Raw genomic sequence first — 12,849 nt, forward strand, 5'->3', positions numbered from 1 at the left:
TCCTTGAATATATATTGCCTTAAAACATGTGTGGGGTTGTTTCTGCAGTCAGCTTATGTACAGCAAGAAATTATTAGCATTCCATTTATAAGAAAAAAAACAAACAAACAAACAAACAAACAAAAAAAAAAAAAAAAAAAACCATCAATCAGAAAATTGTCAATGTTTCAGGACTGTTTGAGTTCTGGACTGCTCTGTGACATACAGCTACAACACCACTCTTCATTAGCTTTCATTCACTAATGAAAATGACCCTGTGAGTTTTAGTTAAGATTCCAACAGCACTGAGAAATAGAGTGAAACAGAACTAATTTCTCAGTATTTACAAGATCTAGATCCATTTTAGCTTATTCCAAAGATTTTGGTTTGGTTTGGTTTGGTAAGAATTCAGATTTCAGACCTGTAGAACAGTCAAGCAGATCAAATGTCTTTCCATTTTAAAGAATCACCCCACCACTACCCCCAAGGAAACTGCCTACATTGTTCAGAAAAATTGGACAAACTTCTCTGTTAGTCAAGGGGATCAATTGCAAAATAGTTAGCTTACATTTCTAAAACATGAAACACCAATCCTGGGAATGAGAATATGGGAAAATTAAATATTGAAAACATCCAAATTCAGATATTAAGCATCTGAATGGGCTCCCTGATTCTGCTATCAACTGAAACTCTGGAAAGTGTGGCTGGAGATGCCACAGACTGCATGGTGACTGTGCATAGGCATGCCTCACTAGATTTTAATGCAGTCTGAAGATATTAGTGGTAGATCTGAGAAAAATAAAATAAAATAAAAAGTGAAGGTTTAAGGATGAAAGGATGCTAAAATTTACTCCGACTTTTGCAAATACCCTTAGATAAATGTAGGATAATTTTTTTCAGACATGAAATCATAAATTCTGACATATCCAAATACAGTATGTCAGTCACTCACTTTAAAATTAATGTGACTTAAGGATGAAGAAAGAGAATTAAACCAATACCAAAGGAAATGTTTAATTTCATTGAATAAGCAGCTTTGATGACCTAAGAAGATATGCTTTTGTTTTCATGTTGAGAGACCTTGTCTGCAACAGTACCATTTGCTGGACAATACCAAACTATTTTCCTGATATTTTAGTTTAGCCATCAAATCAAAGCATTGATTTGCAATCCTTACAGAGACCTGAATTTCGTTCTGATCCTTCTCACTCTATAGCTTATTTTTTTCACCTGAAAACAGAGATATTAACTTGAAGATGATCAGGGAATAATAAGCTGAGGATAATGGAGAAGAAAAGCTTGCAAATATATTAGTTAACTAAACCAGGCTAGGACACAGGCATGGGCATCAACATAACGTCTCTCACCACTTAATATTTTTGCATTCCCCAGGGTGGGGGTTGGCCTGGCTGAATAACCTTCTCCCAGGTTAGAGCTATGGTCATGCATAGCTCAGGTCAGAGCTATGCAGAAGTCTTCCCCCTTGGCAACATAGAAGAAATCATCCTGTTTTGGGGAAGCCATGGACTAGGAATTGGCCAAACATAATCACCGATGGAGGCTCAGACAAAGATTGCTTCTGGTTCTAGGTCCCGTTGCTAGAACCCTACCTCACTGCTGGAACCCATCACATGCCAACAATGGTCTGGTTTGGGGCGACCTTCTGGGGTTCTGTGTAACCTAACATATCCCATGATTCCATCTGTCTGATACTCAACTCCACATGACACCTCTTTTTCTCCTTCTCTCTCTCCCTCTCTCCTACCCCCTTCCCCACCTTACTTCCCCTCCATCTTCAATTTGTATTTAGCAAAATTACAGCCCTAGACATTTGGGGATACTCATTTCAAGCCAACATTTTCATTTGGAAAGCATTTTTTTTTTCCAGATTCATTGGAGCTATTTTCTGAGAGTACAGTTTTGAGGCACTTAATGTGCAATTTTCTCTCTGTGTATTTGGTTGTTCCTACTGCAGTACTTCTCCTTGAAATGTCTTTTAAGTATCTTCAAGCATTTAATTCTTGGTAAATAAACTTTTATAAAAATTTTGCACCATATGGAAATTCACATTCTAAAAGCAAGTTAATTAATTTCATACTGAATAACATAATATTGTTAGAATAAGCCCAGTGTGTGGAAAGCATTGTTCCTGCTAGACCTTGGTTGCATTTGAACTGAGCATTGTTTCTGAGGCTTTTTACACTGGGGATTTCTGTCCATTCTGGTAAGAAAAAAATTAGCATCTGCAGATTAAATTCTCTTGCAGAGAGTAAATTCAGAAAACTAGTCTTTATCAGGGTGTCTTCTTTAACAGCTTAAAAAATGTCCCCTTAAAAACCTCCTCTCCTATGAAATCTCTTGATTTCACAGAAAGCTGGGTTTATGAATAAATTGGGCCTTACCTCACTCTTGGCTGAATTGTGTACTGTGAGTTGGTCTAAATTCATTCTGCCTCCCAGTCAGTGTTACGATGCAAAAAGCAAGTTTACATTACAAAACTTTAGTTGCAACATGTACACGTTGCTTTTACCTTACAGTCAACATGGGGTTAAAGATCTCTTGGCTGCTTTAGAGTCCTGGATGATCAATGAATGTTTAAAGCAGAATTTTGTTTGCAAACAAATTTACTGAAGAGCAGATTAAACGTGACATAGGTGGAAAATAGAAAAATGAGCATGGAAGATCTTGTCCTGCTCTGTAGGTTCCAAAGATCTTTCCATTTTATATATCTGCTGTATTATTACATTTGGAAAAGAGCAGTAAATCATGTGCTCCCTGAGATTTTTTTGCTTTCTAATCTATTCTGTTTTACTGGGGGCATTGGATGGAGAGCTTTATCTTGGGTTTTCTTTCTTTTTTTGATATATGTTTCTCTTTGTTAAAAATAGTTGACAAGAACTTCTGGTCTTTTCTGTTTTTGTTTTTATTGTTTGCATAGATTACAAAGGAAATTATTGAAAAGGTTCTGCTATTGTATTTTGGGAAGGATGGTCTTGCCAAAGTTATTAAAGTTGGGTTGGGTTGTTGCACTATGTTCTCCAGAAAGCTAACCGTTGAAACCTAACTGAAAACTGGATGGAGAGCAGACTGTTATTTTTTGTCAAGACACAGCGTCAGTGGTCTGTGATGTGCACTAGTTAGCAGCTGACTTCCAGATGAAATTTGAGATGTTATTTCGATTTAGTAATCTCTGAGTTATTGGGATCCTTTTTTCCCCAAAGGGTTGCTTCCTCATATCTTCAAATAAGTACTACAGTTGTGATAACACAAAGTCTATTACCACGTCTCATTTCCATGGTTTAAATGGAAACGGGTGGCAAGCTGTTATTTCTGGTGAGGATGGGGCTAGGGGTTTTCTAATTTGCTTTCTGCTGTGGTTCACAAGAGCCTGAACATGATGATTTTGCAAGGCCAGTTTGCCTCAGTGTGGTGCTTGAGTGTCATGGATTTTGCTGGGTGTGGGGGTGTGAAAGCTGGCAAACTCCTTTGGATTTATTTCATTTTGTGAAGATTTGCATCATCAAAAGATTTACACTGGTCTTTCAACGTAACAAGTTTGTGAGGAGAAAGGCAATGCAGGTCTAAGTCAACTATGAAATGCAGGGGTATTATTGGCAGTCGTGAGCAGTGGTATTATTCCCTTGTTTTTCTGTGATCCCTTGCACCACTGATCCTCTGTGTATTTACAGGAAACAAACTGTCTTACATGCCTCTGCCTCTAGATTTCTTCTAAAAATATGGCTCTGATTCTGTGACTGACAGTCTGTGGAGTAGACTACCCTCAGGCAGCATGATAAAATACTACACCTTTTTTGTTTCTGTTTATGCATCTTTTATTTTTTTTTTTTTTTGTATTTTGCAGTTTTTTGGGGGTGAAATTTCTTATCCATTCTAGATAAGAGAAGCACTTTGGTTGTTGTTGTTCCAGGAAAATTTTCAGTCATTTTTTATTATTATTAAATGATATTTGTTAGCCTTGTCTTGATCTGAGTGAAAACAAACAGTTTAAAAAGGTGAGCATTTGAATAATCTGGATGAAGTGATGACTGATATTCTTTGGTATTTCTTTACTCTATTTTGGTTTTACCTGTTGGTTGAAGTGTTTTGTTTTGTATGCAGCTAGGATTGCTTCAGGAAGTGGGTGGTGTTGGAAAGGTACTACATGTCCAGAGAAATGAAGTTGTTTTGGAACTTGAGAATTTCTTCATTTTAGCATTTTAATGTGCTTTTTAAAGTTAATTTAAAAGTTAGACTTTTATTTTTATTTCTTATTCATATGAATGCTATTTTGGGAACCTTGTCTCATGTAACATGCATATTTGTAGCAGTTTTGAAGAAAAGATTCACATTTATGAATATCTATGAGGTAGTCAGTCATGTATAACTACCAGAATAGTTTATTGATGGTAAAATTATACTGACAATTATCTGCCTGCTTGCTCTTTTACTTTAAATTGTAATATTTAAAATATTCTTGTAGTTATACACACCTAAGATATATTTTAAAAAATGTTTCATCTTGGTTAATTTAAAGTTGTACTAAAGGGATGGATTAAGTGATCTAGCTGCAGGCAAGAGGGAATGGGGCAGAGAAAATGAGAAACATCTCTGATTAGTGCTCAGTAGAAAAAAATAGTCAATTAAATGAGGCACTGAGATAAAGCAAATTCAAAAGAAGATTCAGACCTGGAGAAAAATAAGAAAACTATCTAGGTTTGGCAGGTTTGGAAAGGTAATTACATGTACCATATAGGTGTTGCATATATACTGATTTATTAATGATATATTTTTCACATTTTAACATCTTAAATAGGCAATGATTTATTATTGTTATTATTATTATTATTATTATTATTATTATTATTACTACTACTACTATTATTATTATTATTACTACTACTATTATTATTATTATTGTTATTATTATTTCCTGCCTACTTTGGTATACTGTTGTTGTCAGATTCTGAGATTTTCTGGTTTTCCCACATCACTAAAAACCAGGGTTGTGCCACATCAGCATTTCCGAATTTGCAGTTTCTTTCATCTTGCACAGGTCCTAAGGAAAACAAAAAATGTTAAAATGAATTTCCAAAAGTAGCTGGTATGTTAAAGAACTTTTGGTTTTAAAGATGTGGATTTTCTGAATGATGCCAGTAAAAGATTGTGCTGTCTAACATGGCACAGCTGTTTGTTTCTCCAATAACTGTTATTCATGCAAAACTGTTCAATGCAAGTATATCATATTTTGGGACAGAGAGTATATATATACAAAGTTTTCAGAGGATGGCTGGAAGCTCACATGAGATCATATGGGTGGCTTTGTCTGGTATAAAGCTTTCAGGAGACAGACTGTAGCAGGAGGTTTTGGGAAATTTTGCATAGATGAAAGAGAACGGTTTAGTGTAAGAGTCATCAGAAAGCTGTAGGGGAGTATTAGTTTGGAGCAGGAGGTGCTGTTGGTGCCAGATGCCTCAGTTCATCAAAACACAGGAAGTTTTGCTGCACTGAAGAAGGTAATATGGCAAATTTAAGTATATGTGGATAAATTTGAAGTAGAGCCCTGGTTTCCTAGTTCAAAAACATGTTTGAGAAAAGATTGGAACCAAGGGGAGATACTAACTAACATTCATGATAAGTGGGTAATTACTGTAAACAGTAGGATTCTTCATGCTTTAACTGGTATGATATTGTCAGATACAAATGGATTTGTGTCTTGGACAATTTGTAGCGCAGACTCTTACTGCAAAGCATGTCATGTGAGAGCTGTTTACCTTCCAGGAGCAATCTCAGAGATCACTGCTGTTCCTCTTGGTAATTTCACATCCTCTCATCTCACTGTCCTGTTTACCAAGCCTGCAGCAACTACCTGTAATAACTTCTTACCAGATATGAATTCATTGCCTATTCATGCTATAGATTTGTTCAGTTTTCATTCAGAGTTTCACATACTGCACATGTGGCTCTGTATATTACTAGAACAGAAATTCTTTGGCAAGAGCTTTTAATGCCTTCTGACTTTTCTTGTGGAAAAAACACTTCTTCATTTTTATATAAATTGCCTTATAATGAGAAAAGGAATTATTTTATATGTTTGACAATGTAAGGAAAGTTTTGATTTCTAATTGGGCAATAAGCCTTGAAAATAGCCTTGCAAAAGTGACTTGCAAATTGTGCTGCAAATATTAGGCAATTTTTGCTTTAGATTCTCAGACTCATTACTGCTACTGCAGACATGCTGAACCCTTGGGACAGGAGCAGGTACACATTTTATTATTATTATTATTATTTTTGTTTGTTTTCAATTTTTGGTGGGATGGTGGTGCTTTTGTAATATCCTGAGAATAACTGATTACTTTATCAAATAGCTTTTTTTTTTTTTTTTTAAGGTACAGTGCCTAGTAACAGTTTCATATGTGAGAAATTTCTTTGTATCATATTAGTTCTTCACCTTTCCAATTAGGATAGAAAAGAAAGAGATACAAGGTCTTTTTTTTTTTTTCTTTTTTCTTTTAGGGGGGGAGTGGGGTGGGATGATCTCTTGTTTCAAAATTAGATGCGCTCTTCTTTCTTCCTCGTTCTTTAGGAGTGGATGAGACCTAACAATGCTGAAAAAGTTGTGTTTTTTTTTTTTTTTTTTTTTTTTTTTGCTTTTAACAGGCCAAGCTCTGATAGCAGGCGTCACAGCATCCGAGAGAGGATGTCCAGTACAAATGAGAAAGGGAGCCTATCCATGGAGTCCACCAAGGAGACCCGGTACTGTGCTGTGTGCAACGACTATGCTTCAGGCTACCATTATGGGGTCTGGTCTTGTGAGGGCTGCAAAGCTTTTTTCAAAAGGAGTATTCAAGGTAATAAGCTGTTCAAGTGAGTCACCTTAACTGTTTACTCCTGAGGAAGCTAGCTGAGATTGCAGCCTGAGCCCAGGACAATGACATTTATTGGATTTTCATTAGGAGCTACTGTGTTCTCCCATATGTGTTTTGCTCTGTATTTGGTGAACGTTTCTAACAGTTATATATTACGTTGTTATGTAGCCCAAGATTAATGAGGGAAGATTAAAGCTTCTGTGCATTCATCTTGGTTTCTGTATGTCTGACTATGGAGGTAGTGAGAAATCTAATTTAAAAATCCATATTGGATCAAGAAGATCACTCTTTCAGTCTATGTATATCTCTTTTCTGTGATTAAGTTCCTAACAAAACTTTTTTTTTTTTTTTTTTTTTTTTTTTGGAATTCCTTGTCAGATGAAGATTAATTTGTGTTGGTTGATTTCTTAATCTTAATTCGATGTTCCATTAGCAAAATGCTTCAATCCAAACCTCAGCCACTTGCAGATCTGAGATGTCTTTTGAGACCCAATTTTGAAAAGGAATGTATCCTTGAAGAAATAATATTTGCATCTCCCAGTAAAGCAGGGCTTTGAACTATACACAGAATGATATAGTTTGCAGCCTTGCCATGGCTAAAAGAGTTCTGTGTAAAATGTCCACTGGATTAAAGGGCATTGAACAGAAACATCGTTAATTACTGTGACTAAGATAATTCTTGATTAAAATCCCTGGCATCTATGGAATGGCTATTTTTTTTGTTTTGTTCAACACAACTGAGTAAGAACAAAGTGTGATTCTACTGAATATCCTATGCAGTATCTAAGTGTTACTGTGACGATAAATATAAAACAATTTTCTTCCTTTCCAAATAAATAGAAAACTAGCAAAGTGCTGTGCTTTTGTTAGGTTTCTATAGTTTTTTTCCATTCCCAGGTGATATACACATAGAGAAATTCCTGTAGCTCTTTTTTTGAAGTAAACATAGCAAAAAACAGTTTTTACCTTATATCACTAGGTGGGATTATTGCCTGTTTTGTACAAAGACTACCGCCGAGTTGGGTTAAATAAGACTTCCAGCATTCAGCTCAAGAACTTTTCCAAGCTTATTGAAAAAAGTGAAAGATTGGCTGCAGGGTAGACATTGATGAAATGATTTGAATGTCAGTGATTAGTTAATAGTTACTTGTATTTCTGCTTTTCCAAATTCATCTAAGTGATTTGTAGGAAAGAGTGGTTACAGCCAGAGGTCAATAATAAGCCAGACCAGAGGGAGAAAGATGAAATGCTTTTCACTTAACATCAGAATGACATATTTAAACTTGTGAGGTAGGGACAACGGTTCCTTTAGTTGAGTGCTTTTTCATTTTAAGTCCTCTGACTGAATCAGAATTATTTCTAGAATTTTGGAATTCTGTACTTGAACTCGAATTGAACTAAGTCATCTTACCCAAAACACCTTCTTTTTAAACAGTTCTGTCTTCTTTCCTAGCTTCTATTTGTCATTTAGATCAATACCAAGTAGACAGAATAAACTGCTTAATTTTGTGCCAGTGTAACTTGCTTGTGGGTGACCCATCAATAAAACAAAATTGAGTATTCTTATGTAAAGGTAAGAGTTAGTTATCAAATAACTGTATGGAACAGATCTTCAGCTTTTGGCCTTTACAGATGAAGAAATGAGACTGCTTCACTGAGTTCCATAGCTCTACTTAAAAACTTTGGGTGATTCTTTCCTAGTGTCTATGTCTCTATGTGAATAAATCTTACAGTCCTCAACAACAGATCTGTTATCTGTTTGTGCTACAGTACATGCTAATTTGTAAATTTAGTTCTTGCTTCATTTACATGCTTTTATAATTTTTAAGTAGGCAGGCTTTAAAAATGTAAAGCTTAAATTTTCAGTGTCCCATAAAATGCTTTTCTTAATTATTAACTTATGCTTGCTCTAATTTAAGCCCATTCCTTCTTGCCCTATTCCTCATGAGCATGAAGAAAGTTTACTGCTACAACCTTTTACATAGTTGAAGAGTGTTATCATATCTTTTCTCAGTCTTCTGTCTTCGTCTTTTTTTTTTTTTTTTTAGACTAAACAAACACAATTCTTTTTGCAGAACACGTTTTCTAGACTTCTCCCATTTGTTATGCTCCTCTGAACTTTCTCTAGTCGATCGACATCTTTTTTTTGACAACAGCTATCGTAAGAAATGTCATCCACTGATATCAAGACAATAATCCAAGGATTTGAATGCTTGTGAGAGAATTGTGATCTTTTGATCACAGATGGTATAAAAAACCCTCTGAAGGGATTTTAAAGTCATAGGTTCCCAGTCCTGATGAACTAAGGGAGTTTAGGAATTTCCTACATTATTTGGAAAAGATGTCTACTTTGGCAATTACATATTCTCATTGGACATGTATCCAATTTACAGGAATGTCAGTAATCTTTAGACTGCACATACATGCAAAAACATGCCATTTACCTTTGAGATGGTAATAATTTTAAAGAGATTGTGATTGGATATCTAGGAACAAATATTACTAATTTGTAGAAGAATATGTGGAGTAAATATTTTATCTCTGTTGCATATATGACATATATTCCTAAAAAAGGGGAAAGAATTTTCTGGGAATCATATGATTTAACTGTATTGAGACAAATCGGACTTTGTTGTTGTTGTTGTTAATAAACAAAAGCAATACAGTACTTTTTGGGCAATTATTATTATTATTATTATTATTATTTGTATACAGAATGTGTAGAATGTCTTTAAATGCCAAAGAACCATGTTACTTTTGTTCTTTACTGTCCTGTATTTTCCAATATATGTATAGATACAGAGTAGACTGGCTATTTTTATGTTTCACATAGAGATTTCATAGGAGAATTGCCATAATGAAGATGGATGTTCTTAATACATTGTAGTCAAAACTACTATATGGTTCTTAATAGAACCACAGGAAAAAGTGAGTACAGACATGAATGAGCTGTATGGGGTAATCTGTTTTCCTCACTGTGTAATGTTATCTTCAGTGGTATGTTTGGCTTACCTATTTGCATAAATAACTACTAAAATTTTGTGAAAACTCATATCTACATTGGACCTTGCCAGAAATGAAGATGGATAGCTTCATTTTTATTTGTATCCAGAGGGTTTGGAATGGTTCTGGAGATATTTTGTGAATTTTAAATACTTTTTTTTTTTTTTCCCCAACAGTTAATGCTTAGAAGGCAACCCGAATTAGTACTTGTCTCTCAACTGTCTCTCAATATTTGCAACTATTCAATTTTCTTTAAATAGCAGATGGTTGGTGAAAATCTCAACTGCCTCCTGAAATTTCCAGTGTCAGTCCATTTTGTTCGTTTATGTCACAAAAGTGATTTGGGACTTTGTTTTGAGAAAACACAGTGCAGACTGATATTAATGTATAAAGTTTTATGTGAGGAAAAAATTATATGACACCAAGAACATTGTGTTGCTTGGTGATAGAAGAGTGCTTTATTCTTTGCCCAGCATATGTAGCCTTCTGAAATGTACTTGGTCAACTGACTTGAATCCAGAGGCATAACAAGCAGTCACATCACAGCACGCTGTACTTCTCTATTAAAATATTTATGGATTTTAAGATCAAAAGGGGCCATTAGATCATTAAGTCTGGTCTCTTCTCAATATAAACTTTATATGCTATCTATGTGCAGAGCCCAGTAGCTTGATGGAAGTAAATCTTGATCTGTCGGCTCAGGAGCTTTTGTATGATGATTGTTTATTCTAATAAACACCTGCTAAAAAAAATCTATTTAACTTGAATTACTTTGGCTTTTATATCACATCCACAAACTAGTCTTAGTACCTAGTATCTAGCTATCCTGTGGGAGGTTCTTACAACTTAAGTTGTTACAGTCAAATTACCTTGATACCTTAAGTAAACAGAAGTGCTTGAGTCACTCACTGTATATCTTTCTATTTTCTGAATCAATTCCTTTGTCTTTAGACTTTTTCTAATTCCCCCATAATAGCCTCTTTAAAATCTAGATATCAGAATTGGATGAATTGTTTCAAGATCAGCCTTACAAATGCCATATACAAATTAAAAATCCCCTTGTGACTCACACATTTTTTTCCCCTCCTTCTAATTCTATCGTTATTTAGATAGCCACCAAAGGGACAGGAAAAAATTAATCTTAACATTTCTGACTAGTATTCAACAAATGCCTGTATTTAAGGGACTAAGAACCTGCCATGGGAGAAAAGGAATTTGGAAAACTGAGAGGTAACTCTACATTGAAGGATATATTGATTTGAGAACTGTCAAAGTATTCTAGAAATCCCCATTTGTATTTTCCTGTTTCTGTCATAAGGTCTTCTGTTTTTTTTTTTTTTTTTTTTTTTTTTTTTTTTTTCAGGTGCGCCTTCTCTGCCTTTTCCTCACAGATGTATATTCAGACAAAAATCTGGAAAGTTTCACAAATATTCAGTTAAGAATTACTGCTTGATGCTTTGCATCAAGCAAGAATAGGCCTGCAAATGAGAATGTATGAATTGCCATGCTGAGGAATTGCAGAGGATTGCCATTAGTGTCTTGAATCACAGAGATATAGTTGTCTTTGAAGTGCAGGAATTCTTGAAGCTGGGAAGTATTTTAGTTGTGTGTCTTGAACATCAATTGTAGTTAACTGTTATGCCTTGTGAACATCAAGTAGGAGAGTTTTGGCAGTAGTCTAGGAGTGTTATCAATTGTTTTAACTTCACAGTGATAGAGCTGTGCTCTATTCAAAGTATGTAGTTCAAATTTTAGTGCTAGGAGTGGTAGTAAGACACACATATTTTCATCTGAGTTGGGGAGAAGACTTTCTCTGGTAAAGCATGCCTAATAAGTGTATGGTTAAGTAATGCTGCAGTGCAGCAACTGACATATTGCCAGTTTGAGGAGGGTGTTCTGAAATCTTCCCTATAACTTTCTATTATTACGTTCTGTTTTCATGGTATTTTTGTAATCTGCTTGATAACAGTTGCAAATTCTGTACTGATCCTGCAGCCAAGAAGACAGAAACTCCCTAATAAGACTGTATGCTGATTCTATGAGTTGTCAGTAGAAAGAGCAAAGCTATAGGACATAAGCCTAAATGAGACTTGCAGAGGCAAACACAGCCTATAAACAGGGACTGCGGACCAGTATCTTATGTCAGGGTGGAAAATACACAGTTCTAGTTTCAGAGGTAGGTGAATGCTAGAAGTTCAAAGTCCAAAAAATGTGTATTTGGAAAGACCAGAAGGGTTTAGGCGTCATTGTGACAGTTCTAAACACCTGTGATCAGCCCGCTTCATCTGGAACTTTTTTTGTTTTATTTTTTGTGTTTTTAATATATGTTTTCTAGAGCCTCTTGAATTAAATACATACTCTGGCTATTGCTCCCTAATGCGTATTTTGAATATCAGAATCCTAATTAATGGTGATCTTGTTACAGAAACTTGGGTGTTAAAAAGTAAGTGTCAATACTTTTTTCCTAGTCAATGACATTTGAAAGTGGTAGTATTCCAGTGAGTTTTAAATGCTACATTCAGCATAGATACGGCAGTGATTTAAGATGATTGCATCCAAGATGTTTCCTTATTTTTCATGGTCTAAGCAAATCATTGGGCTTCAGTGAACCTTGAGCCCTAGTCCATTTTTCTGTCCTGTGATAGGATCAACTATTGCTGATTCCTTATATATGTTTGTTTAGTTGCTTCCTTAAAACCTGTACCCTGATCCATTTAACTCTCCTCGTCTCCAAAGGCTAGTATGAAATTTGAATCTTCCTTCCTGCAGGTTAAGCTCATCTTTTAATCATTTATAAACGGTTATGGGTTCTTCCTCCACCAAAACCAAAACTTTCTCCATCCTAGACAAAATTCCTAGCACTTGGAGACTGTACTTAATGTAACCTGTATTATTAGCTTTAATGGTGTTTTACTTCCGCTGGAATATTATGTTTGATTGTTGTGTCTCATCAAGCAACAAAGTAAAATTAAAGAGTATTTCATGTTGCAAGTATTTCAGG

The 12,849-nt window shown here is 35.1% G+C and overlaps 1 protein-coding gene across 1 annotated transcript in view; it reads left to right on the forward strand.

Annotated features, from left to right (window-relative positions):
* The window catches only part of ESR1 (estrogen receptor 1), a 165,223-nt gene that overhangs the window by 76,503 nt on the left and 75,871 nt on the right, over positions 1-12,849 (forward strand). Inside the window, 1 exon segment of the mRNA XM_068677118.1 lies at positions 6,637-6,827. Within this exon segment, the coding sequence (XP_068533219.1) occupies positions 6,637-6,827 (191 nt within the window).

This window comes from Anas acuta, chromosome 3, assembly GCF_963932015.1.
Source record: "Anas acuta chromosome 3, bAnaAcu1.1, whole genome shotgun sequence".
NCBI lineage: Eukaryota > Metazoa > Chordata > Aves > Anseriformes > Anatidae > Anas > Anas acuta.